A 23,913-nucleotide genomic window follows, 5' to 3' on the forward strand; every position below is an offset into this window, starting at 1 on the left:
AGCCAGGTAAATTCAGATGTAGGGAGAAAGCCAAGGGTCCTTGCTGATTGAGGCAGGAGAATCGCTTGAACCCAGGAGGCGGAGGCTTTGGTGAGCAGAGATTGCACCATTGCACTCCAGCCTGGGCAACAAGAATGAAACTCCACCTAAAAAAAAAAAAAAAAAAAAAAAGTAGCTCATTTTCCCCAGGTGGGAAAATTTAAATCTGGAGAGAAAGCCAAGGGCCCTTGCTGAGTCAGAGCTGGAACCGAATCCCAGTCCTCTTGCCTTCCAAACCAGGGTCCTTCCAAACCCAGTCCTCGTGACTCCCCCGCCCTCCTTCCTCCCACCCCACAAGTCCCAGGACCACCTGGTGAGGGCTGGGGAGGGGGTCTTAGGAGCTGGGGCTTTCTAGAGAAAAGGGGGCCTTTTCCTAATTCTCACGGATGAGCAATATGGACCAGATAGGCTCTGCAGCCAGCACCAATCCCGCTGAAGTTCCTTTTCTAGGACACTTTAGGGGACTCATGAACACTGGCTTTCAGTAGGGCTCCACTGGGATCCTGGTGGAAGGTCAGGCAACTTGGGGGCTGGAGGATCATGGGGGGCAGAATTGAGGTACAGGCTGATTTCCCTCATCCACGCCAGGCCTCACACAGAGTCCCCAGGCCGGAGGTCTCACCGCCACAGCAGCGGCAGCTCCCACAGCCCCTCCCTGTCCTCCCACTACAGTGATTCCAGATCTCCTAGCAGGTAAGCCTGGGCCTCTGGGAGGCTTTCTCCTGGTGGGGGATGAGGGTTGCAGATTAAACACCCTCCAGGGCTGGGGAGCAGGGCTGGTGGACAGAATGTCAATTCATCAGTGGGGAGAAGTTTATCGGGGTGGCCAGGTGCGGTGGCTCATGGCTGTGATCTTAGCACTTTGGGATGCCAAGGCAGAAGGATCGCTTGAGACCAGGAGTTCAAGACCAGCCTGGGAAACATAGTGAGACCCCCTTCTTTAATTAAAATTAGGCGTAGCGGTGGCTCATACCTGTGATCCCAGCACTTTGGGAGGCAGATCACCTGAGGTCTGGAGTTCAAGACCTACCTGACCAACATGGAAAAACCCCATCTCTACTAAAAATACAAAATTAGCTAGGTGTGACGGTGCACGGCCGTAATCCCAGCTTCTCAGGAGGCTGAGGCAGGAGAATCACTTGAACCTGGTGGGGCGGAGGTTGCAGTGAGCCCAGATGGCACCATTGCACTCCAGCCTGGGCAACAAAAGTGAAACACCCCCCCAAAAAAAAAAAAAAAAAAAAAAAAAAAGTAATTATAATATTTTTTTTTTTGAGACGAGTATTGTTCTGTTGCCCAGGCTGGAGAACCGTGGCCCATTCTTGGCTCACTGCAACCTCTGCCTCCCAGATTCAAGCAATTCTCCAGCCCCAGCCACCCAAGTAGCTAGGATAACAGGCTTGCACCACCACGCTCTGCTGATTTTTGTATTTTTAGTGGAGATGGGGTTTTGCCATGTTGCCTAGCCTGGTTTCCAATTCCTGACCTCAAACGATCCGCCTGCCTCTGCCTCCCAAAGTGCTGGGATTACAGGCAAGTGAGCTGCTAAGCCCAGCCTAATAATAATTTTAACAAGAGAAATTGATAGCTTGAGGAAGAGCCGCCCTAAGGCCCCTCAGCCTCCACCTGCATCGGAAACCCAGGCACAGCCCGGCTGGCTCACCCTGGTCAAGCCCTCTCTAAGTGGAAAGGTTCCCAGCGCGGTGAAAGGGTGGATGGGGTGGGGTCCGCCCTCCTGCCCCGTGCACCGGGGATGCGGGGAAGGGGAGGCGCAACCCCTTGCAAAGTGGGTGTCCCACGCCGGCTCCACCATTCTCCCTGGCCCCCGACCCCAGGCTGAGCCCCAAGCACCGAGACGAAGGGCGAAAGACGGGCAGCCAGCGGTCCAGCGGGAGCCGGTCGCCTTCCCCGTCCGGCGGCAGCGGATGGGGGTCGCCCCAGCGGAACGGCGGCAGCGGGCAGCGGAGCGGAGCGCACGGGGGCCGCCCCGGCTCGGCGCACAGCCCGTCCGATGTACGTACGCTTCGCTTTGCGGAGGTTCCCGCGCCGCGGGCTGCGCCGTGGGTCCGGCGGGTCGCCGGCGGGGCAGGGGGCGGTGAGTGCGGCTCGGGGCGGGGGCGGCCGCTTCCTCCCTCCTCGGCTCCCCGCTGAGGGTGTCCTGGCTCGGGAGCCGCCGGGAGTGCTCGGCGGCTGCGCCCACCAGGCCCTGGTGTCAGGGTGGGGGGCGCCTGCGGTCTTGGGCCACCCTTGCGCTTGGCAAACTGAAGGCCAGAGGGAAGTTGATCACCAGACACTGAGTTGGGTACAGAGCTGGGGAGGAATCAATGTCTCGTGCCCACCCCAGGCATATTAGGGTGGGAGGGGCATTGGTAGGAGTCCCAGGCAGGAGCAGGATTCGAGAGACAGGACCCCCGGCTGGGCACCATCTGGGCCCTGAGTCTTCCTCTCCCCACCAAGCCCTGGCCCCACCCCTGAGCACCCCTCCCCCTCCCTCAACCTTCTCCCAGCCCCTGTCTCCCCCAGCCCCTCCCGCATCTCAGTCCCTTTGCCCCACAGAACTGCGTTTCTAAAGTCCCTGCTCCAAGGAGACTCTGCCCTTTTCCTGGCACCGCCCACACTTGGACAGGTGTCTCAAACCTGCTGGCTCCTCTTCCCAAGGCCACCCTCCTAAGGCACCCTGCCAAGGTGCCTCAGAGATCCCACACCAACACCACCTCCCCCAAACTGTCCCCACCCTTCCTCCAGGAGGGGCACAGATGCCTGAAGACCTACAGGCAGGGGCGGTGGAGGGGCTGGCAGAGGAGAAAGACTGTCTCAGCCTGTACTTAGGTGGATGGGCTGGGCCCGGGTGAGGGCTTCTCCCAGACACCAGGGAAGGTCCACATCCCCTTCCGGTGTGTTGATTATAGAGTACACCATTGAGACCCCTCAGAGAGAGGGGGCTGCAGTGCTGGCAGGGGCACTGGGGTGGGTGGGGGGGTGGCTTGGAGTGGGGAGGCCTGCAGGTTCCTTTTCAGACCCCTAGACTGCCCCCTACCCAGCCCCAAAGCCTCAGCTGGGAGCCAGGAGCTGCCCCTCCCCAGACCTCAGGTCTCAGCAGCAAACATGTACGTGTTGGTCAGTTTCATTTTGATTTTTGGCTGTTTCCTTTCACTCCCTTTCTTTTCTCAAACACCCTTTACTCCCACGGCCTCAGAGAGGAAAGTCAAGGGCAGCTGACTGAAGGCTCTTGGTCTCAAGGTTAAGTTTTATTGAAGGATATTCACCTGTCTCTAGACTGTCCCACCTGGGCCAGATGCCAGGCTCCTGGGCTCTGGGGGTTTTGGTTGGGCCACGTAGGGAGGATGACACTGATGTCCCCGGATCTGTCTTGGGAGGGGGGGTGAGGGCAGGCAGACGTAGCTGATGGTAGCTTGGTAGAGGCTGGAGAGAATTAGCAAGCCCACAAGAGAGGCACCCACCACCCCCCACCCACCCCCGTAGGCATGGATTCCCAAGAGCACAGGACCCCAAACGCCTGCTCGCCAGCTTCTCGTCCACCCTCCTGGGGTCTCCAGAGAGACGCAGAGATGCAGGTTCTCTGAAGCCAGGGCTGAAAGTGGGTCCCTTCTTACTTCTGGTCCTCTCTTCAGCCCTGGAGTCCTGAGCAATGATCCTGCCTCCACCCCTCCCCAGTGCAGACAAAATGGTCACAGCAGCTAGGCAGACTCCCCAGGGACAGGGCAGTTGGGGAAGGGAACCCAGCCACCAGCCTAAGGGCAGGAGTTTCTGAAGCACCTACATCTTGTCTCCCTCCCAGCATGGGACTCTAGTTTGGCACAGCCCTGGGAGTTTTCTTGGAGATGGCATTTCATGAATCCTTTCACCAAGCACGGTCCCCAAATCCTATCCCTCCCCCTTGGGGCCCTGGGACATCTGGGACTTCAGAGCATCCCGGGTCTCAAACCTGCACTCAAATCCCTGCCTCTTTGTCTAAAAAAAAGACCTCTGAGGCGTCAAATGAGGCTAGTTCTCCCTCATTTTTGGAAAAGTGAGATGGGGGATGGGAGAGGGGTCCCAGACTTCACCATGAACGAAACTGTCCTTGGGAAAAAGTACTGGGGTTACCGGTATTCTTGGACGCTACCTTTAAAAAAAAAAAGAAAAGAAAAGAAAAAAGAGAGAGAGAAACAAACGGAAAAAAAAAAAAAAGGAAAGCTCAACATTTTTTAACCCCGTCTATGTTTTTGTTTTTTAGCCTACCATTTGAAACGTGGTAATACTGTGATTCCATTTCTTGCTTAGCTGGTGAGGGAAGAGGGTGGGCAAGTTTATGTGACTTTTCCTGTTGTTTTGTTTTTGTTTGTATTTCCTTTCCTTTCCTTTCTTTTCTTTTTCTTTTTTTATGTACAGAAATGCAAACTATCTCTCTGGGTTTTTTTGCCTATCTTTGATGTTCTAGAATTTTGCTTTTGTGTGTGTTACGGTGGGAACCTTTCCTCTTAATGCAGAGATGGCTTTTGAATTTTAAGTGAACATTAATCATATACACATCTCTATATACTTTCCCCCCTTGGTAATCTGGATTTAAAAGGGAAGATAACTCTAAAAAAAAGTCACGCCCACAACGACAGCTCCTGCCAAGTCAGCCGCGGCAGCAGCCTCCTTTCAACCCCAGGCACAGGCTGGAACTGCCGCAGATTTTAAATTAACTACAGTGGCGCAGCCTGTGCTGCTGCGTGCCCCAGGAAGGGGAAGACACTTATCCTTGGTCATCCAGGGAGCTTCTTGGAGCTTGCTGCTACTCCTTGGTTCAGTTTAGTATAATGGGCTGGACACGGGGCACAGGGAGGGGACAGGCTGTTCAGTACCATCAGTGTCAGACCCCAGACTCAGGTCCTTAGGAAACTGTGGAGGAGGGAGGGGTCTGAAGGCACCTGGCAGAGTTTAGCTGAGACACTCCAGGCAGGAGAAAATGTTTATCTTGTGCTGGGTGCAGTGGCTCACGCCTGTAATCCCAGCACTTTGGGAGGCTGAGGCGACTGGACCACCTGAGGTCAGGAATTCAAAACCAGCCTGACCAATATAGTGAAACCCAATCTCTACTGAAAATAAAAAAAGTCCAGCCGGGCGTGGTGGTTCACACCTGTAATCCCAGCACTTTGGGAGGCTGACACAGGCAGATCACCTGAGGTCAGGAGTTCAAGACCAGCCTAGCCAACATGGTGACATCCCATCTCTACTAAAAATACAAAAAAATTAGCTGGGCATGGTGGTACGTGCCTGTAATCCCAGCTACTTGGGAGGCTGAGGCAGGAGAATCACTTGAACCCGGGAGGCAGTGGTTGCAGTGAGCGGAGATCGAGTCACCGCACTCCAGCCTGGGCAACAGAGCAAGACTGTCTTGAAAAAATTTTTTAAATTAAAAATTAGCCAGGCATGTTGGTGGGCACCTGTAATCCCAGCTACTTGGGAGGCTGAGGCAGGTGGATCGCTTGAACTCGGGAGGCAGAGGTTGCCGTGAGGTGAGATGGTGCCATTGCACTACAGCCTGGATGACAAGAGTGAGACTGTGTCACAAGAAAAAAACAAAATTCCATCTTGGTCTTGAGACTGAGGCCAGTGACATAATCACTCCCAACAAATCCCTTCGTTGACCCGTCCCAGGTGATGATTGATTGGACCCCACAGGAATTTCTGTGTTCTGCTGCTTACAGAAGAAACTGCAGCTCAGAGAGTTCAAGTAACTCGCTGAAGGTCACACAGCATTAGAGGTAGCTCCAAAAGTAGCTCCCAGGTGGGGCACAGTGGCTCACACCTGTAATCTCAGCACTTTGGGAGGCAGAGGCAGGAGGATCACTTGACGTCAGGAGTTCCAGACTAGCCTGGTCAACAGAACAAGACTCTATCTCTACAAAAAAAAAATTTTTTTTTTAATCAGCCAGGCAGGGTGTCATGTGCCTGTAGTCTCACTTACTGGGGGAGATGAGGGAGGAGAATCACTTGAGCATAGGAGTCCGAGGCTGCAGTAAGCCATGATACCACCACTGCAATCCAGCCTGGGCGACATTGCAAGACCCTGTCTCTCTACAAAAATTTTAAAAGATTAGCTGGGCAAAGCTGGGCGTGGTGACTCACACCTGTAATCCCAGCATTTTGGGAGGCTGAGGTGGGCAGATCACAAGGTCAGGAGATCAAGACCATCCTGGCTAACACAGTGAAACCCCATCTCTACTAAAAATACACAAAAAAATTAGCCAGGCATGGTGGTGGGCACCTATAGTCCCAGCTACTCGGGAGGCTGAGGCGGGAAAATCACTTGAACCTGGGAGACGGAGGTTGCAGAGAGCCGTGATTGCACCATTGCACTCCAGCCTGGGCGACAGAGCAAGACTCCATCTCAGAAAAAAAAAAAAAAAAAAAAAATTAGCTGGGCATGGTTGAATACACCTGTAATCCCAGCTACTCAGGAGGCTGAGGAAGGGGGATTGCTTGAGCCCAGGAGTTTGAGGCTGCAGTGAGCCATGATTGTGCCACTGCACTTCAGCCTGGGCAACACAGCAAGACCCTGTCTCAAAGAAAAAAAAAAGAAAAGAAAAAATAGACTCCAGCCCTCTGACTCTGACCTCTAGTCCCCAGCCAGGCTGCGGAGAGGGTGGCAAATGGGGAGCATAGTCTAGGAGCCCTGAGTGGAAGGAGGATTTGGGAGGGGATGTTGGTTGTCTCAGCTCCTGCCTTCCCCATCAGACCCCTCCAGAAATCAGCATCCAGCCCTCTCAAGTCCTTAGACGGAGGTCTGCCCATACAAAGAGACCAGGGTGCAGGTGGCCCCCACATTACAGAAACTCACTCTATGTGACTGTACTTCAGTGACTCAGGGAACCCTAAGCCCTCACAGTTCATACATGTGGAGAAATAAATATGGAGGCACAGAGAGGGAAGACAGTCACTCAAGGTCACACAGCGTAGGATGGAAGAGGAAGAAACAGCAGGAGACCTCCTGGGGCAACCCCTTCCATCCAGTTTCACCTGGTACCTTCACTGGCTCCCCTCCAGCCCCCACCAGCATAGCCTGGTGCTAGCCTTACCTTCCCGAGGCCTAGAAAGAGTATACGGAGTTTGGCATTTTTTTCTTTTTTATTATTGCATTTCTGCCCAGGGACCACCTGCTCACATTAGAAGTCTCTAGCACTAGAAGTTTCAGGGGACGGGGCGGACACAGTGACTCAAGCCAGTAATCCCAGTACTTTGGAATGTCAAGGCAGGAAGGTCACTTGAGACCAGGAGTTAGAGACCAGCCTGGGCAACATAGCAAGACCCCCATTTCTACAAACAAGCAAAAAAACATTTAAATTAGCCAGGTGTGGTGGTGCATGCCTATAATCCCAGCTACTCAGGAGGCTGAGGCAGGAGAATCGCTTGAACCCAGGAAGCAGAGGTGGCAGTGAGCTGAGAGGGCACCACTGCACTCCAGCCTGGGTGACAGAGCAAGACTCCATCTCAAAAAAAAAAAAAAAAAACAGAAAAAAAACCCAGTGTCAGGAGATGCTGGAAGGTGACACCCTTGGTGAGGATGGCAGAGCAGTCTCAGGATCATGGCCCGGGCTCTCTCCGACTTCTCCCTGTGGTTCAAATGTTACCACATTATGGGCAGCCTAGCCTAGGGTGGCCCCTGGGAAGAGGTGCCAAGGCACGCCCTGACCTGCCTTATCCAGGAACAGAAAAAGGCAAAAGGGATGAATTTTGCCAAAATGATGCGGAAGCCAGGGGAAAAGGAGTGGACTGACCTGAGACGGGGCCACTCCTCCAAATCCGATCTGCGGTTGGTTGCCTTCCCTTTTAAATGCACGTTTTCCCTTCACCCATCTGTCCACTCCGATTGGCCTTGTTTAAACAGCGCTTGTCTCTTCTTTCTGTCTGGGGGCACCTTTCCTCGCTTTCTTCCTGCCTCTCTGCTTCTGTTTGCTTCTGTCTTTCTGTTTCTCTTCGTCCCTCTCCTCCCGTTTCTATCTCTGTCTGTCTTTGTCTGTCTGTCTGTCTGTCTGTCTGTCTGTCTGTCTGTCTGCCTTCTGCCTCTTTCTCTCTTCCTCTCCATCTCTCTCCCCTGGCACGGGCCTCTCTCCCATGCTGCCAGCCCCTCTGTAGCCCACCCTGTGGTTCTCTTCCATCAGCTGCTTCCTGCATGCCCTGTGGAGGTTTTCTGCTGTTTGAAGAGTAAAGAAAGCTTGCCTAGTGGATCCCATTGTTTAAAAAGAAGAAAAAAAAAGAGCAAACAGAAATTACTGAGCAAGAGCCCCCTCCCATCTCTGGGATGAGACAAAAGCCACATCGGCCACCCATTTCCTGGCTCAGAGGGGGAGCACAGTTTAGGGTCACTGTCTTTCCCCCATTCTGCATTCCCAATGCGGAGACCTTCTTTTCTTTTTTATTATTGCATTCCTGTCCCTGACCACTGAGAAGGTAGGTATCCCAGCTCCGCTGTGCGCTCTCGCTCCCATCTCCAGACAAGCCCCGCCACTTTGCTTGGTTTGAATGTGGTTTTCTTTCTCTCTCTTCCTCTCGATCTTGCCCTGGTTGGTTTCATCTTCCTCCCTTTTCTTTCTTTGTTTTAGTGACTACTCATTTGTAACTTGCACTTTCTTCAAATGAGCTACAAAGCTATGTCTCCTGGTTTGTCATTTGGTTTTCTTGACTTTCCCCGACCAACTTTTCTAGCCCATCTCCCCTCCTTCTCCTCCTTCCCTGCTCCTTCCTTCTTCCTCCCCATCCCCGACTCCCACCCTCACATCCTCCTTCACGCCTTCTTTCTCATCCTGTTGTCCGAATGCATTTCTGTGTGGTTTAGCATTCCAAGTTTGTGTTTCTTTCCTGAACTGTATGCTGCAGTTAAGCCAATTTGATTTCTGTTGTCTGGAGTAGCTGCTAAGCCCGTCCTCACCCTTCATCCCTGCCAGTTCCTGGGACTTCGGTCACCCTGCTGGCCTTCAGGGCCCTTTCGGGCAATAGGCAGTGACAGAGGAGCCAGTGGGGGGCCCCCTGGCCTCCAGATCCTGGAGGAAGTTCTGTCCAAGGTCAGGCACAGGGGAAAAGTCCCATCCCACCCAGGGGGTGGCTACTGGGCCAAACAGAACTCTGGGCTTCCTCGATCCTTCCCTGGCTGCAGGACAGAACTTTAGGGTGGGAGCTGCAGGACTCTGGAGCAGGGACAGGCACTAGGACTAGGCCTCCAGGTTCCACCTCTTGGGTGCAGTGGTAGATTCACTTGGGTGGCAGAGGGTGGGGCGGTGAGCTGGCCAGGAGCAGGCTTGGGACCTAGAGGGCCTACTTAGCAAAGTCTCTGTGAAGTAATTAACAGGTAATTTACCTGCCCACTGCTTGCTCCCTGACCCAACCCAGACAGGGACTCCCTCAACCCTCAGCATTCTTCCATCTTCTGAATTTGAGCAGCTTACTGTGGACCCTCAGAGCAGAAGGATCCCGAAAGAGCAACCAGCAGGGGTAGGGGCCTGCAGGGTGCTGGAACAGAAGCAGGACTAGGTCCTGGGACTTGTGACTCCCAACCCAGGGCTCCTCTGGCCACACTGAGGGTACTAGAGTCAGAGGTAGGCCCTACGGGACCCCATCTCCACACCCCTGCCCTTTAAACTGCTTCCTTTCCCACCTGGGAACAGCTACAGAAATTCAGCATTCCGGTCAGGTGCGATGGCTCAGGCCTGCAATCCCAGCACTTTGGGAGGACGACACAGGTGGATCATTTGAGGTCAGGAGATCGAGACCAGCCTGGCCAACAAGGCAAAACCCCGTCTCTACTACAAATACAAAAATTAGCTAGGGGTGGTGGTGCACGCCTGTCATCCCAGCTATCTGGGAGGCTAAGGCAGGAGAATCGCTTGAACCCAGGAGGCAGAGGCTGCAGTGACCCTAGATCGTGCCACTGCACTTCTGTCTCAAAAAAAAAAAAAAGACATTCAGCATTCCCATTCCAACCATTATGAGGCCTCCACAGGCTTCATCTTCCGCTTTTTAAAGAGAAGGCCCTTGGCCAAGCGCAGTGGCTCACACCTGTAATCCCAGCACTTTGGGAGGCTGAGGCGGAGATCACAAGGTCAGGAGTTCAAGACCAGCCTGACCAATATGGTGAAACCCCAACTCTACTAAAAATATAAAAATTAGCTGGGCGTGGTGGCGCGTGCCTATAGTCCCAGCTACTCGGGAGGCTGAGGCAGGAGAATCACTTGAACCCAGGAGGCAGAGGTTGCAGTGAGCCGAGATCATGCCACTGCACTTCAACTTGGGCAACAGAGGGAGACTCTGTCTCAAAAAAAAAAAAAAAAAAAAAAAGAAAGAAAGAAAAGAAAAGAGAAGGCCTAGCCACTCACCCCTACCCCACCCCATGTTTATCCCAGGGACAGGTGCCAGGGAGCTCACCCACTCAGAGCACCCTCCTCAACCCTGGGTGGTGCCAGGAGGGCAGACAGCAAGCAGCTCTGTGAAAAGGGGGAAGTGCAAGCTAGACAAGGTGGTACCGCCTGTAGTCCCAGCTACTCAGGAGGCTGAGGCAGGAGGATCACTCGAGCCCAGGAGTTGAGGCTGCAGTAAACCACGATTGTACCACTGCACACCAGCCTGGGTAACAGAGCGAGACTCTGTTGCCGCTCCTTCAAAAAATTAAAATTAAAAAAAGAAAAGAAGGAAAATGCTGCTAATCTGACAGCAGAAACTCTGTTGAAGCCCGATGAAGAAGGGGAGGTTCCATCCTTTGGAGTTTCTGATGTGACCAGGGACCCATAAGTTGGGATCTCAAACACTGTGTTAGAGGCGGGTGGTCATCTAAGCCCTCAAAGGAAGCAAGAGTAAAGCATCTCAGGTGTTTACCTGTTCTGGTCCTTCAGAGTACCAGGACCAGGTGAGCACACTGTCCCTTGCTACTCCCTTCTACCATCTTTTCCACCCTCAGAAATTTCCTCCACAAAAGTTGGGCGCGATGGCTCATGCCTGTAATCCCAATGGTTTAGGAGGCTAAGTGGGAGGGTCACTTGAGGCTAGCAGTTTGGGACCAGCCTGAGCAACATAGCAAGACCCCATCTCTACTAAAAAAAAAAAAAAAAAAAATAGCCAGGCATGGTGGTGTGCACCTGTAGACCCAGCTGCTCAGGAGGCTGAGGTGGGGGGATCACTTGAGCCTAGGAGTTGGAAGCTGCAGTGAGCTATGATTGCACCATTGCACTCTAGCCTGGGCAGCAAAGCCAGACCCTAACTAAAAAAAAAAAAAAAAAAAATTATACAAGCAAAAGAAAAAATATCAGGAAGCAAGGGGTAAAAAGGAGAGGAGGGGCTCCTGGGAACAGGGCTCGGAGGCAGGGGGAGGTCCCTCACTCACTCACTTGTTCATTCATTCATTCCCACACACATATGCCCAGCACCTCCTCTGTGCCAGGCCCCATCTGGATGTCCATGCCAGGAGAGAGGCAGGCAGACCTGGGCCTCCCAGGATAGAGGACAGACGAAGACCAGTGAGCATGATGAGAAGGGAAAAGCTGAAATGTGAGTGGGGAGCTCACCACAGCAGCCCCCCAGCTAGCACGGCCTGGCAGAGTCCTTACAGAAGGGAGGAACCAGGTTCTGTGGGATCACAGAGGAGCAGACCTGACACAGCGTGGAGGTGGCACCCTGGAGCTGAGGGTAGGGATGCCAATAGGCATTTGCCAGGCTGTGGTGGCAGGTGGGGAGAGGAGATCCTGGCAAGAGCCACCAAGTCACAAAAAGCAGCTTCCTGGAGGAGAGGTTCGGAGGTCTCTGATCATCCTATGAAATCCCATAGCGCTTGGCGTTGGATCTTCCCTCAATTCCCGGGACGAATAAGACCCGAGGATGGGGGTCAGACTCTGGCAGGCGCATGGTGACCCCTTCCTGAGGACCTCGGAGGGTTGGGTGGAGAAGGACATGAGGCTGAGCCCACGAGTCTTCCCCAGGGAAGGCTGTATCTGCCACACTGTCCGGCAGCGCCTTCCTCCCGTCCTCTGCCATCTTGGTACTTGGTGGATACCCCATAGGGACCCCCAGTCCTTCCTGCACTGCTCTGACCCTGTGAAGGGACCATGAGTCGGTTGTACTCTGAAAAGAGTCCCCCCAAACCCAATATAGGCTGACGCAGCAAAGACTCCGCTTATCCCCATTTTACCAATGGGGAAACTGAGGCTCCCTACAGTCAGGTGACTTCCTTCGGGTCTCACAGCAAACTCACACCAGGGCTGATTCCAGGGTGTTCACCTTTCCAAGTTCTATCATCTTGGGCCATGGCAGGCCTATGGCTTGGAGGAGATGAGAAGGAAGTGGGGAAGAGCTTGGTCTTCAAAACCAGCAGGCAGGAAGTATCCGGATCAGCCCCGGGGACTGGACCTGGAGGCGTGCACCTCAGTGGTAGGGGACAGCACTATGATGGGGGTGAACAGCCATCCACCCTTGACCCTTTTTGCTTCTAATACTGCCATCCCACTCTCAGCCCAAGACAGTGGGAAGTCAAGAGGGCTCTGTAGCATCTGTGGGAAGGACCCATGGTGGCCCATCATCTTCCTCCCTGACGATTGGCCCCTTTCTTTGAGTCAGAAGTAGCTGGCTCAGACCAGGTGTGGTGGCTCACGCCTGTAATCCCAGCACTTTGGGAGTGGGAGGCCAAGGCAGGTGGATTGCTTGAGGCCAGGAATTCAAGACCAGGCTGGCCAACATGGTGAAACCCCATCTCTACTAAAAATACAAAACAATTAGCTGAGCGTGGTGGTGTGCACCTGTAGTCCCAGCTACTGCTTGAACCTGGGAGGCGGAGGTTGCAGTGAGCCGAGATGGCGCCACTGCACTCCAGCCTGGGCCACGGAGTGAGACTCTGTCTCAAAAAAAAAAAAAAAAAAAAAAAAAAAAGGTTAGCCAGACATGGTGTCTCACACCTGTAATTCCTCAGCTACTTAGAAGGCTGAGGCAGGAGAATCGCTTGAACCTGGGAGGCAGAGGTTGCAGTGAGCCGACATTGTGTCCAGCCTGGTCAATAGCATGAGACTCCACCTCGAACAAACAAAAAAAACAGAAAAAGAAAAAAAAAAAAAAAAAAAGAAGTAGTAGCTGGCTCAGATCCAAATTCAGGGTTGGAGCCAGGGTTCATAGCCAGGCTGATTCCTAACTTCTGTACTCTGCCCTGCCCACTGTCCCCCTAACCAAAGTAGCAAGCAAAGATTTCTTAAAGAAGGAGACCGGCATCGGCTTGGTTTCTGGACTACTGTGAATTGGCCAAGAACTTCCCCACCTCACGTGTTCACATTGCGCTCTTTGACGACCCATGGTATAGGACAGAAACTGCAAATATGACAGTCCCAGAGACTTTCTCATTTACCTCCTGTTGGGGGAAAGGAATGGTGGGCTGGGGGCTGGGCACTGGCTGCCTGCCTAGACACCTACTGGAGTGGAGAGGGTTTGTGTTAGGGGAGCTGAGTGTCTCCTATTGGGAATAGAACTGCCATCTCGGGTCAACCCAAGGCCAGGCACGGTGGCTCACACCTGTAATCCCACCACTTTGGGAGGCCGAGGCAGGTAGATCACCTGAGGTCAGGGGTTCATGCCAGCCTGGCCAACATGGTGAAAACCTGTCTCTATTAAAAATAACAAAAATTAGCCCGGTGTGGAGACACTTGCCTGTAATCCCAGCTATTTGGGAGGGTGAGGCAGGAGAATCCCTTGAACCCAGGAGACAGAGATTGCAGTGAGCCAAGATGGTGCCACTGCATTCCAGTCTGGACAACAGAGCAGATTGTGTCTCAAAAAAAATAAAAAATAAATGAGGAGGGGCCAAATCCAGCCTCCAACTCTCCTAGCCTAGGGTGAGGAGTGAGCTTGTGATCAGGAGAGTCAGGGGTGCTTGGAGGGGCACCCCAATACCAGGTAATATCCACTGTGCTCCCTGACACCCGCCTGTGCCCCAAATGGAAATATTAAGCTCTCCCAGAAGAGGTCTTCATGGCCTGACTGGCTTTGGGCAGCCATGACTAGTGTTCATTGGCTGCTTCAGGCGCCGATCAGAAGCCATCTGTGCCTTTCCACCAATGAGGTTGACCTCCCGGTTCTACCTCCATGTTCAGGCTCAGCGCCAGCGTTGTAAGGAAAGGCCTGGGCACCACTTTGCTTCCTCCTGGTAACATCCTGGGCCATGCCGAGGAGACCATGATTCTTCCAGTCCCTGGCAGCAAGGTGCCCTGAGAGGTGGCAGCAGCTTTTGTCTTCTCATCCAAACAGCCTGCCAATGGCTGGGTGGGGTGGCTCACGCCTGTAATCCCAGCGCTTTGGGAGGCTGAGGCCAGAGGATCACTTGAGGTCAGGAGTTCGAGACCAGCCTGGCCAACAGGGTGAAACCTCATCTCTACTAAAAATACAAGAATTAGCCAGATGTGGTGACAGACGCCTATAGTCCCACCTACTCTGGAGGCTAAGGCAGGAAAATTGCTTGAACCCAGGAAGCAGAGGTTCCAGTGAACCCAGATCACGCCACTGCACTCCAGTCTGGGCGGCAGAGCGAGATGCCATCTCAGAAAGAAAGAAAAAGGAAACAAAGAGCCTGCCAAAAGAGCTTGGTCCAGGTGCCACCTGGCTTCTCATACTTTCTTCCTTCCTCAGCAAGCAGAATGAAGGTTTTACTAGGCGCCAAGTTCTGTGATAAAAAGTGAGGTTACAGAGGTGAATCAGACACCACATCTGCCCTGGTGCTCAAAGTCAAGTTGCTAGTGGTGATCGGAGGACTTCTGGGGAGGAAAAGACCTGTAAACAGATGAGGACAGTCAACTGCTACTAGGTAGAAGGCCAAGGAAGGAGGAGGGACCAGATCTGTGCAGGGAGGGGAGATGAGAGGGTGGGCAGGGGGCACGCAGAGAATCCTGGAATCTTTGCCCTGGAAGGGACGTCAGGAAGCAAAAGCCAACCCTCTCATTTTGTGGATGGGGAAACTGAGGCCCAGACTGGGGAAGTGACGTGGCCAGGGTCTCTCGGTGAGATAGAGGCAGGCTCTCAGACTCCTGAATCCCAGCCAGGGCCCTATTGACGGTGGTGCCAGGTGCCCTTCCTGGTTTTCTGTGTCCCGATCCTTGTGTCCTGACTCCACTTTTGGAAAAACATTTGCCATCTCTATCCAACGGTCACCTAAGAGGTGCCCACTCAGGAGCCGGGCGCTGCCAGCCCTTCCTCCAGAGGTGGCGTGGCCTCCTCTCAGGCCTAGAGTGGGGTGGTTGCGTTTCTCTCTCTCTCTCTCTCTATCTCTCTTGCATTTTTGTGAATCTAATGATGAACTTATACTACCACGCTTTTCCCTTCTCTTACACACCTTACCTACTAAAGGAGGAAGTGCCACTTTGTTGGTAAGTGGACGTTAACCAAGAGGGACTTAAAAATCAGAACTTAAAAAAAAAAAAAGAAAGAAAAAGAAAAAGAAAAGAGAGAAACAGAAAGACGGTCGGGTGTTACTGACAGCTCCAAAGCTCTCTGCAGGGCCGGAAAACAAAGAAAAATATTAACAGAAAAATGTCAGGATCCCCAGGAGATCAGATGTTGTTTGATTTTTGGTATCTACTGACATTTGTGGATTTTGGTTTTTATTTCTGTTTTTCCTCCCTTTCTTCGGTTCAGTTTTGAGTTCAGTTGTCCCCCTCGCCCCTCCCCCATCTGTGTGCCGTGTGACTCCCCCCTCCATCCCCTCGCCCACCCCCCAAGAGCTGGGGGCCCGGCCTGATGGGCTGGCCCTGGCCCTGCTCCCGGTGCCGCTGTCTCTTCTCTCTGCCGGGAATCGTCCGTCCCTTGGGGGGGCGATGCCAGCCCCGACGCCTGTCCTGGAGCCCCTGCCCCTTTGGCCCCCGCCCCCCACCGCTCCGTCCCTCTTGTGTTTTGCATGCCAAGAACCTTGCATGAGCTGCACTGTTGAGGCCAGAAGGTGAACACCCAGGAGAGGCAGAGGCAGGGCAGGCGCGGGGAACCGTGTGTGCGATGCTCCGGGACTGGCAGCCCGCGGCCGGGGCCCGGTGAAAGCCCTCTCTCCTTCTCTCCCCCCACCCCACCCGTCCGCTCTCCCACCCCCACCTCTCTCCTCCTGCTCTGTCCTCTCTCTCTGCCTCCACTCTGGTCCCCTGCCTGCCTGCCTGGGTTTTTTCTGTTTCTCGAACTTCTCCCTGGCTTCCATCCTTCTCTCTCTCTGTCTCTCTTCCATTTCCCTCCCTGTCTCTCTTCTCCTGTCTCTCTCCCCTTCTCTCCCCCGATTTTTTTCCTTCTCCTCCATCTCTTCGTTCTCGCTCGTTCTCCCTCTCTCATCTCTCTCTGTCTCTCTCCCACTTTCTCTCTTCCTCTTTCTTCTCTCTCGCTGTTTCTCCTCCCTCTTTATTCTCGCCATCTCTCTTTTCCTCTCTGTCTCTCACTCCCTTCTCTCTGTCTCTCTTTCCTCTCTGTCTCTCTCCTGTCTCTCTCTCTCTGTGTCTCTCCTCCCTCTCTCTCCCCCTGGTCTCTGTCTCTGTCTCTCTTACTCTCCCTCTCCTGTCTCTGTCCTCTCCCTCTTCCTCTCTGTCTCTCTGTCTCTCTCCTGTCTCTCTCTCTCTGTGTCTCTCCTCCCTCTCTCTCCCCCCTCTGTCTCCGTCTCTGTCTCTCTCCATCTCCCTCTCCCCGCTCCGTGCCCTCTCTGCCTCTCTCCCCGTCAGAAGCCCAGCTCGCCCTCGCCCAGGGCCCGTGACAAGGCGGCGGACCCCGCACCCACGCCGCCCGCGCGGGGGAAGGAGAGCCCCAGCCCGCGCTCGGCGCCGTCGTCCCAAGGTCGCGGAGGCCGCGCGGCGGGCGGGGCGGGCAGGCGGCGGCGGCGGCGGCGGAGGCGGCGGCGCTCCCGGTCCTCGGCTTCCGCGCCCCGCCGCAGGGGTCGCCGGCGCGCCCGGCCCGCACCCCCCCGGGGCTCGTCGCGCTCGCTCAGCAGGGCCCGCTCCAGCAGCGACTCCGGCAGCGGCGGCGGCGCCCCCGGCCCCGGGCCCGAGCCCGGCTCCGAGCGAGGCCACGGCGGACACGGGAAACGGTGAGCGCGCTCGGCCCCGGGAGCCGGACTCCCGCCCCCACCCCGCACAGGGCTCCCCTCCGCTCGCGGACCCCCGCCCACGGGATCCCTCCCCGCACCGAGCTGCCCCCCACGGATCCCAGCCTCCCACGGAGCTGCCTCCCAGAGATCCAAAGCCCCCAGTGACCTACCCTCCACGGATCCCACCCCCCCCACTGACCTGCCCCCCAGGTATCCCACTCCCCATTGACCTACCCCCACAGGTCCCTCCCCCCCATCGAGCTACCCACCACGGATCCCACCCACCCACTGACCTACCCCCACAGGTCCCTCCCCCACATCGAGCTACCCATTACGGATTCCATCCTCCCCACGGAGCTACCCCCCACGGATCCCACCTCCCACCATTGAGCTGCCTCCCACGGATCCCAACCCCCCACGGAGCTCCCCTCCCTCTCCACAGACCCCCAAACCCCCATGGACCCCATGGATCCTCCCATGGATTTCCTCCCTCCACTGATCCCAACTCACCTCTCACAGGGCTCCCTCCCCAGGGAGTTACCTACCTCCACTGACCTCCAAACTCCACTGATCCCAGTCCCCCCACGGAGCTGCCTCCGCACCCTGAGCTACCCTCAGTTATCCCGACCTCTTCCCCACACTGATCCCTCTTCCCTTACTCATCACTGCTCCCAGGGAGCCCCCCTGCCCCCGTGAGGCTCCCTGCACCCCACAGAACACCCCCCTCCACTGATCCCCCCCAACGCGCCCCTTCACGGGGCTCCCCTGGAACTGACCCCTGCCCTTCACGTGTCTCCGCGTTCACTGCGCGCTCCGCACAAACTAACCACGAACTACGCGGACCCCGCCCCTCCGCCCTAAGTCCCTCCCCAGGGAGCCCTCCCCACCCCCAGCCCCCATCGGGGTCGCTGAGCCCAGCCCGGCGCCGTCCTCCTTCTCCAGGGCCAAGGAGCGGCCCCCGCGCGCGCGGCCCGCCAGCACCTCTCCGTCCCCGGGCGCGCACGGCCGGCGCGGCGGCCCGGAGGGGAAGAGCTCGTCGCGCAGCCCGGGCCCGCACCCCCGCTCCTGGAGCTCCAGCCGCTCGCCCTCCAAATCGCGCTCGCGCTCCGCGGAGAAGCGGCCCCGCAGCCCCAGCCGCTCGCCGTCGCCGAAGAAGCCCCTCGGCCGGTGAGTGTCCGCCCGGGGCGGGCGGCGGGGTGGAGCGGTCGAGCCGCGTCGCTCACTGACCTCGGGCCGGCCCCGCAGAGACAAGGACGGCGAGGGCCGCGCGAGGCACGCCGAGGCCGAGGCCGCCCGCGCCCGGCGCCGCTCCCGCAGCTACTCGCCCATCCGCAAGCGGCGCCGGGACTCGCCAAGCTTCATGGAGCCGCGGCGCATCACCAGGTATGGAGGGTCGTGGGGCGGGGAGGCGGGGGCGGGCCGGGGCGCAAGGCTGGGGCCGCTGACCCGGATCAGGGACAGAGACCTCGGCTCGGGCACCTTCTCCGAGGATTCGACTGAACCTGGCACGGAGAGGGGGGTGGGGGTGGGGGCCAAAGGACAGTGAGTGGGTTCTGCCAGGGTAGGGGGGCCGGGGAGGAGGGGGACTAGAACTGGAGGCGCTGAGGGCTACGAGAGAGAGGTGCAGGAGGCCTCGAAGAGGGAAGGGTCCTGTTGGGGGCCTGAGGCTCCATGGAGGGTGGAGACTCTGTACTTGGGTCTGGGTGGGCAGCAGCCGGCAAGGAATTCAGCTCTGCAAGAGTCGTCCTGCCATCCCTCCGGAGCCCCTCCCACCCTCCCCACATCCGTCTCCGGACAATGATGTCTCCTTTTCTCCTTCATCTCAAGGTCCAGCCTGCTGAGTGGCCTGTGGTCAGCCTGGGGGCCAGGCGGACCCCTCTGCACAGGCTGCCTGGGAGATGCCCAAGTGAGCTGGTCTGGCCCTGGTCAGCTGTCCGTCTGTCTGCCTCTCTCTATCTCACTAACCTGGGGGACTTGGAGGAGGGGACACAGCAGTCTGGTCTCTGGGGCAGCTGTCAGAGGAGCCAGCCACTCCCCCTTGCCCTCCACAGCCCAGTGGGGCCGTGCCCAGGACGTGGCTGGTGAAGTCATGATCAGTTTCTCTGCTAGGATTGGAAGTGTCTGGGCCTCGGTCTCCGGGTGACATTATGGACCACCTTTGTGGAAATCGCCCTGAAACTCTAGATTACTCTGGCAACGGCTGGGGGAACCACAGGCAGGAAGTCCTGAGCCCAGCTCTCTACCGCCTTGCTGGGCAGCCTTGGGAGATGGGTGTGCCTCTTTGGGCCTTGGTTGCCACATCTGTACAATAATCAGAGTTTTGTGAGCATCTTTTCAGCTCCAACAGGGTATGATTCTCCAGCTAGTCCCGCCTAGTCCTTGGTGATCCAGGTAATCAAGAAAAAGGTGGTGGTTCGGGGGCCATTCCCCAGAGCTCAAGGCCAGACCGCCTTGAAGGAGAAGCCAGATTATTATTATTACTATTTTTTGAGATGGAGTCTCACCCTTGTCGCCCAGGCTGGAGTGCAATGGCGCAATCTCAGCCCATCGCAACCTCCGCCTCCTGGGCTCAAGCGATTCTCCTGACTCAGCTTCCCAAGTAGCTGGAATTACAGGCGCCCACCATCATGCCCAGCTAATTTTTTTGTATTTTTAGTAGAGATGGGGTTTCACCATGTTAGTCAGGCTGGTCTCGAACTCCTGACCTCAGGTGATTCACCTGCCTTAGCCTCCCAAAGTGCTGGGATAATAGGCATGAGCCCCAGTGCCCAGGCAGATTGTGCTTCTTCTTTTTTTTTTTTGAAATGGAGTCGAGCTTTGTCATCCAGGCTGGAGTGCAACGGCACAATCTCTGCTCACTGCAACCTCTGCCTCCCGGGTTGAGGCAATTCCCCTTCTCAGCCTCCCGAGTAGCTAGGACTACAGGCACACACCACCACGCCCAGCTAATTTGTATGTGTGTGTGTGTGTGTTTTAGTAGAGACAGGGTTTCACCATGTTGGCCAGGATGGTCTCGATCTCTTGACCTTGTGATCCACTTGCCTCGGCCTCCCAAAATGCTGGGATTACAGGCGTGAGCCACCGAGCCCAGTCAATTGTGCTTCTAATGGATGTCCTCTCCCACCTCCTGCCCAGCCACCATGCCCAAGGAACAGAGCCATTGCAAACCCAGGGACCTTCCTGTGCCCCCCTTTCTTCTGATGCCAACTCACCCAGCTGGGGACGCCCCCAGACAGGTCACACACCCTGCCTGTAGGCCAGGCCCTCACACCTTCCACCTGGCATCCCCTCAGATCCTCTCCCAGGCTGCCTCCTCCTCCTCCACTAACGTACACCTGTTTTCTTCCTCAGAATTAACCCTGAGACAGGGCGGTGTTGCCCACTTAACCTCTCTTTTCTCTTCTCTGGGCCATAGCCTCCTGGCTTCCAACTAACTCCGGGCCAGCGGGAGGTAGCTGAGTGAGGAGTGGGGCCTCGGGACTGGACCGGGGCGTGGGGAGCAGCGACCAGGACTCTCCTCCTTATTCCTTTTGAGTGACCTGAAAGCAACAAAATCCTTGATTGAAGAGGGAACAGGGGACAGAGAGGCAGGGCTGGGATGTGGTCATAGAGGCCTCCATGCCAGCTTGTGATGGGAGCCATCTGTATTTGCAAGTTTCATTCATTCAACTTTTATTTATGTATTTATTTTAAGACAGAGTCTCACTGTGTCCCCAGGCTGGAGTGCAGTGGCGTAATCTCTCCTCACTGCAGCCTCCACCTCTGGGGTTCAAGCGATTTTCCACCTCAGCCTCCCAGGTAGCTGGGATTACAGGTGCGCGCCACCATGCCCAACTAGTTGTATTTTTAGTAGAGATGGGGTTTCACTATGTTGGCCAGGCTGGTCTCAAACTCTCGACCTCCGGTGATCCTCCTGCCTCAGCCTCCCAAAGTGCTGGGATTACCGGCATGAGCCACCATGCCTAGCCTCACCAAGTATTTATTAGCAGGTGTTCAGATCAGGCAGAGACATGGATTCCTTTCCCTGTAGATGGGTGAAGAAAAGCAAAATGATCAACATGGAATTTGCAAGTAACTATGGACTGTCAAATTCCATTTGGAGGAGGCAGCTGTCTCTAAGGCCAGGGCTCAGGGGAAACTGAGGCAGGAAGCCCTGGCCGCTGCCGGATGGGACTCAGGGCCTGGGATGGCCTGTAATCGGCTTTTCCTTCCCTGCAGTGCCCGGAAGCGTCCTATTCCGTACTACCGGCCCAGCCCCTCTTCCTCCTCCAGCTGCCTGAGCAGCGACTACTCCACCCGGAGCCACAGCCGCAGCCCCAGCCCCGGCCACAGCCACGGGAGCTACAGCAGTCGCAGTCGTGGGACCCGAAGCCGGACACGAAGCCCCTCTCAGACCCCCAGTCCCAGCTACCACAGCCGGAGCAGCTCCGAAAGCGGGGGCTTCTGAGCCCAACAAGACTCAGCTTGGTGCCCCCCTGACACTGGGAGAGGCGAGGGGCGGGCCCCAGGACCCCGGCGGGGAGGGCGCTGCACCTTCTTGCCCCCAAGGCTACAAAGAGGTCCCAGGGCCAGTGCACGGGCAGATGGGACCAGGGAAGACTTTGAGGGTGGGCACCCGGTGGACACGGAGAAGCCAGATGTGCTGCTTCTAAGGGTGTCCTCTCCCACCTCCTGTCCACCCACCGTGCCCAGGGAACAAAGAGCCGTTACGAACACAGGGATCTCCCCGCCCCCCCTTCCTGCTGATGCCAACTCACCAGGCTTGGGGACTGCTGCCGGTGGCTGGTAGGAGAATCTACAATCTGCTCCATCACCTCACTTTAGCTCAGTGCAGCCAGGGACACCTTGCAAGGTGCCAGCCCTGGGAGCCCCTCTCTCCCACTCCACAGCTCCCTCCACTCCTATCACTGGGCGGCCGAGGAGGTGGTACAGCACGCAGGATCAAAGCTAGACAGAAGGAGGAACAGCCCCACCCTTGGTGCACCCCCGTCCAAGCTGGGAGCTGCGTCCTTTTAAGCCGGCTGCAAGAGGATCCTGGCTGAGGGCTGGTGGCTGGCCCCACAGCCTCCCCAACCTCCTCCACTGGCCCAGGAGTGCCTAGACGGGTGCCCCCCAAAGGCCCAGCCTGGGGAGCTGGGCACCTCACTCTTTGTCTAACCTCTCCAGGCCACACTCTCCTCACCCCATGCCCTGGGCCGAGGTTCTACCAGACAGGCCTTCTGCATGACAAGAGGTGGGGGGTACAGACCTCAGGTGCATTTGACCCTGAGGTCAAAAGGGGTTCAGGTCAAGAGGTGGGAGAGGAAAGGGGGAGGTGGGAGGTGGAATCTGTAGGGAAGAGAAAAAAGAACGTCATCCACTGACTTGAGCAGACCCTGGGGAGTGGAGACAGGTCCCCGGGGAGGCAGACAGGTGACAGGTCATTAGTGCCCCCAGCCCCACCCAAGAGGAGGGCAGCCTGTGCCTGGCATCTGGGCATGGGCCGGATGACAGCCCAGGGTCTCAGGCATAGGATAACACGTGCATTGGACCTGCCGAGCGTGTACCTCGGGGGTCTGATGGGGCCACGGCCAACCGAGCTTCTGCAGAGACAGAGGCTGCAGCCCCTGGAAGGGAGGGGAAGGAGGAGGCTGAGGGCCTTGACCTGAGGCAACGATGGGGAAGCAGTGGCCCCCAGTCCTCTTCTGCCGCTCCCAGCCCCCTCCTCCTGGGGCCCTCAGGGATCTCACAATGTCTTCCTTGGCCCAACCAGGCAGATGCCCCGGGCTCCAGTGGGGGGAGGGGTCCGGGGTCTGGTCCGGGTTCCCTGCTTTCTCTATGTCCCCCCTCCCTCTTTCTCCGCGGTGCGGATAAAAATTGGACTCGAATAAAACCCTTGGTGCCCGGATGGCAGGTGGTGAGACCAGGCCTCTGTGTAGGTGGGCACCCGCGGAGGTTCAAGAGGGCAGTGGGGCTCAGACTGCTCCTTAGGACCGACCCCAGAGAGAAGAGCTGACACCCGGAAGACAGTGGGTCTATCCCGCTGCCTCTGAGTGTGAGGCTAAAACAGGACCCAAGGAGAACCTTCCTCCTAGCCTGGATGCCTGGTGGACTTTGAACACCCTGTACGGTGGGCTGCCTGAGCCCATACACCCAGACTAGCTTCAGCAGTGGATGGGGATGGGGTAGAGGGAGGAGGCACAGGGTGGAAACAGACGCAGGGGACCCTCACGACATGGCAGGGCGTCGCAGAGTGGATGGGATGCAGCCCAAGGCAGCATGTAGGTATGTGTCCAGCTGCTGCACCTCCCAGCCATGTGACACGGGGCCGAGATGAAGTGGGCATCAAATATCCTGACAGTCCTCAGCTTGGTGACTGTGACTGGTATGGAGTAAGCATTTAAAAGGTGGCCACAGCCAGGCACGGGGGCTCAGGCCTATAATCCCAGCACTTTGGGAGGCTGAGGTGGACTGATTACATGAGGTCAGGAGTTCGAGGCCAGCCTGGCCAACACGGTGAAACCCTGTCTCTACTTAAAATACAAAAATCAGGCCAGGCGAGGTGGCTCACACCTGTAATCCCAGCACTTTGGGAGGCCGAGGCTGGGGGATCACGAGGTCAAGAGATCGAGACCATCCTGTTCAACATGGTGAACCCCATCTCTACTAAAAATACAAAAATTAGCCAGGTGTTTGGCATGCACTTGTAGTCCCAGCTACTCAGGAGGCTGAGGCAGAAGAATCTCTTGAACCCGGGAGGTGAAGGTTGCAGTGAGTCAAGACTGTGCCACTGCGCTTCAGCCTGGTGACAGAGCAAGACTCCATCTCAAAAAAAAAAAAAA

At 56.3% G+C, this 23,913-nt stretch overlaps 1 protein-coding gene across 1 annotated transcript in view; it reads left to right on the forward strand.

Annotated features, from left to right (window-relative positions):
- The window catches only part of SRRM3 (serine/arginine repetitive matrix 3), a 74,570-nt gene extending 51,588 nt beyond the window's left edge, over nucleotides 1–22,982 (forward strand). Inside the window, exons 10-15 of the mRNA XM_032255028.1 lie at nucleotides 628–732; nucleotides 1,875–2,052; nucleotides 16,731–17,092; nucleotides 18,035–18,259; nucleotides 18,338–18,475; nucleotides 21,311–22,982. Coding sequence (XP_032110919.1) covers nucleotides 628–732; nucleotides 1,875–2,052; nucleotides 16,731–17,092; nucleotides 18,035–18,259; nucleotides 18,338–18,475; nucleotides 21,311–21,539 — 1,237 coding nt within the window. The 3' untranslated portion in view covers nucleotides 21,540–22,982. The remainder of the gene's footprint in view (nucleotides 1–627; nucleotides 733–1,874; nucleotides 2,053–16,730; nucleotides 17,093–18,034; nucleotides 18,260–18,337; nucleotides 18,476–21,310) is intronic.
- The last annotated feature ends 931 nt before the right edge of the window (nucleotides 22,983–23,913 follow it).

This window comes from Sapajus apella, unplaced genomic scaffold, assembly GCF_009761245.1.
Source record: "Sapajus apella isolate SASKATOON/1434 unplaced genomic scaffold, GSC_monkey_1.0 scaffold88, whole genome shotgun sequence".
NCBI classification, from domain to species: Eukaryota; Metazoa; Chordata; class Mammalia; order Primates; family Cebidae; genus Sapajus; species Sapajus apella.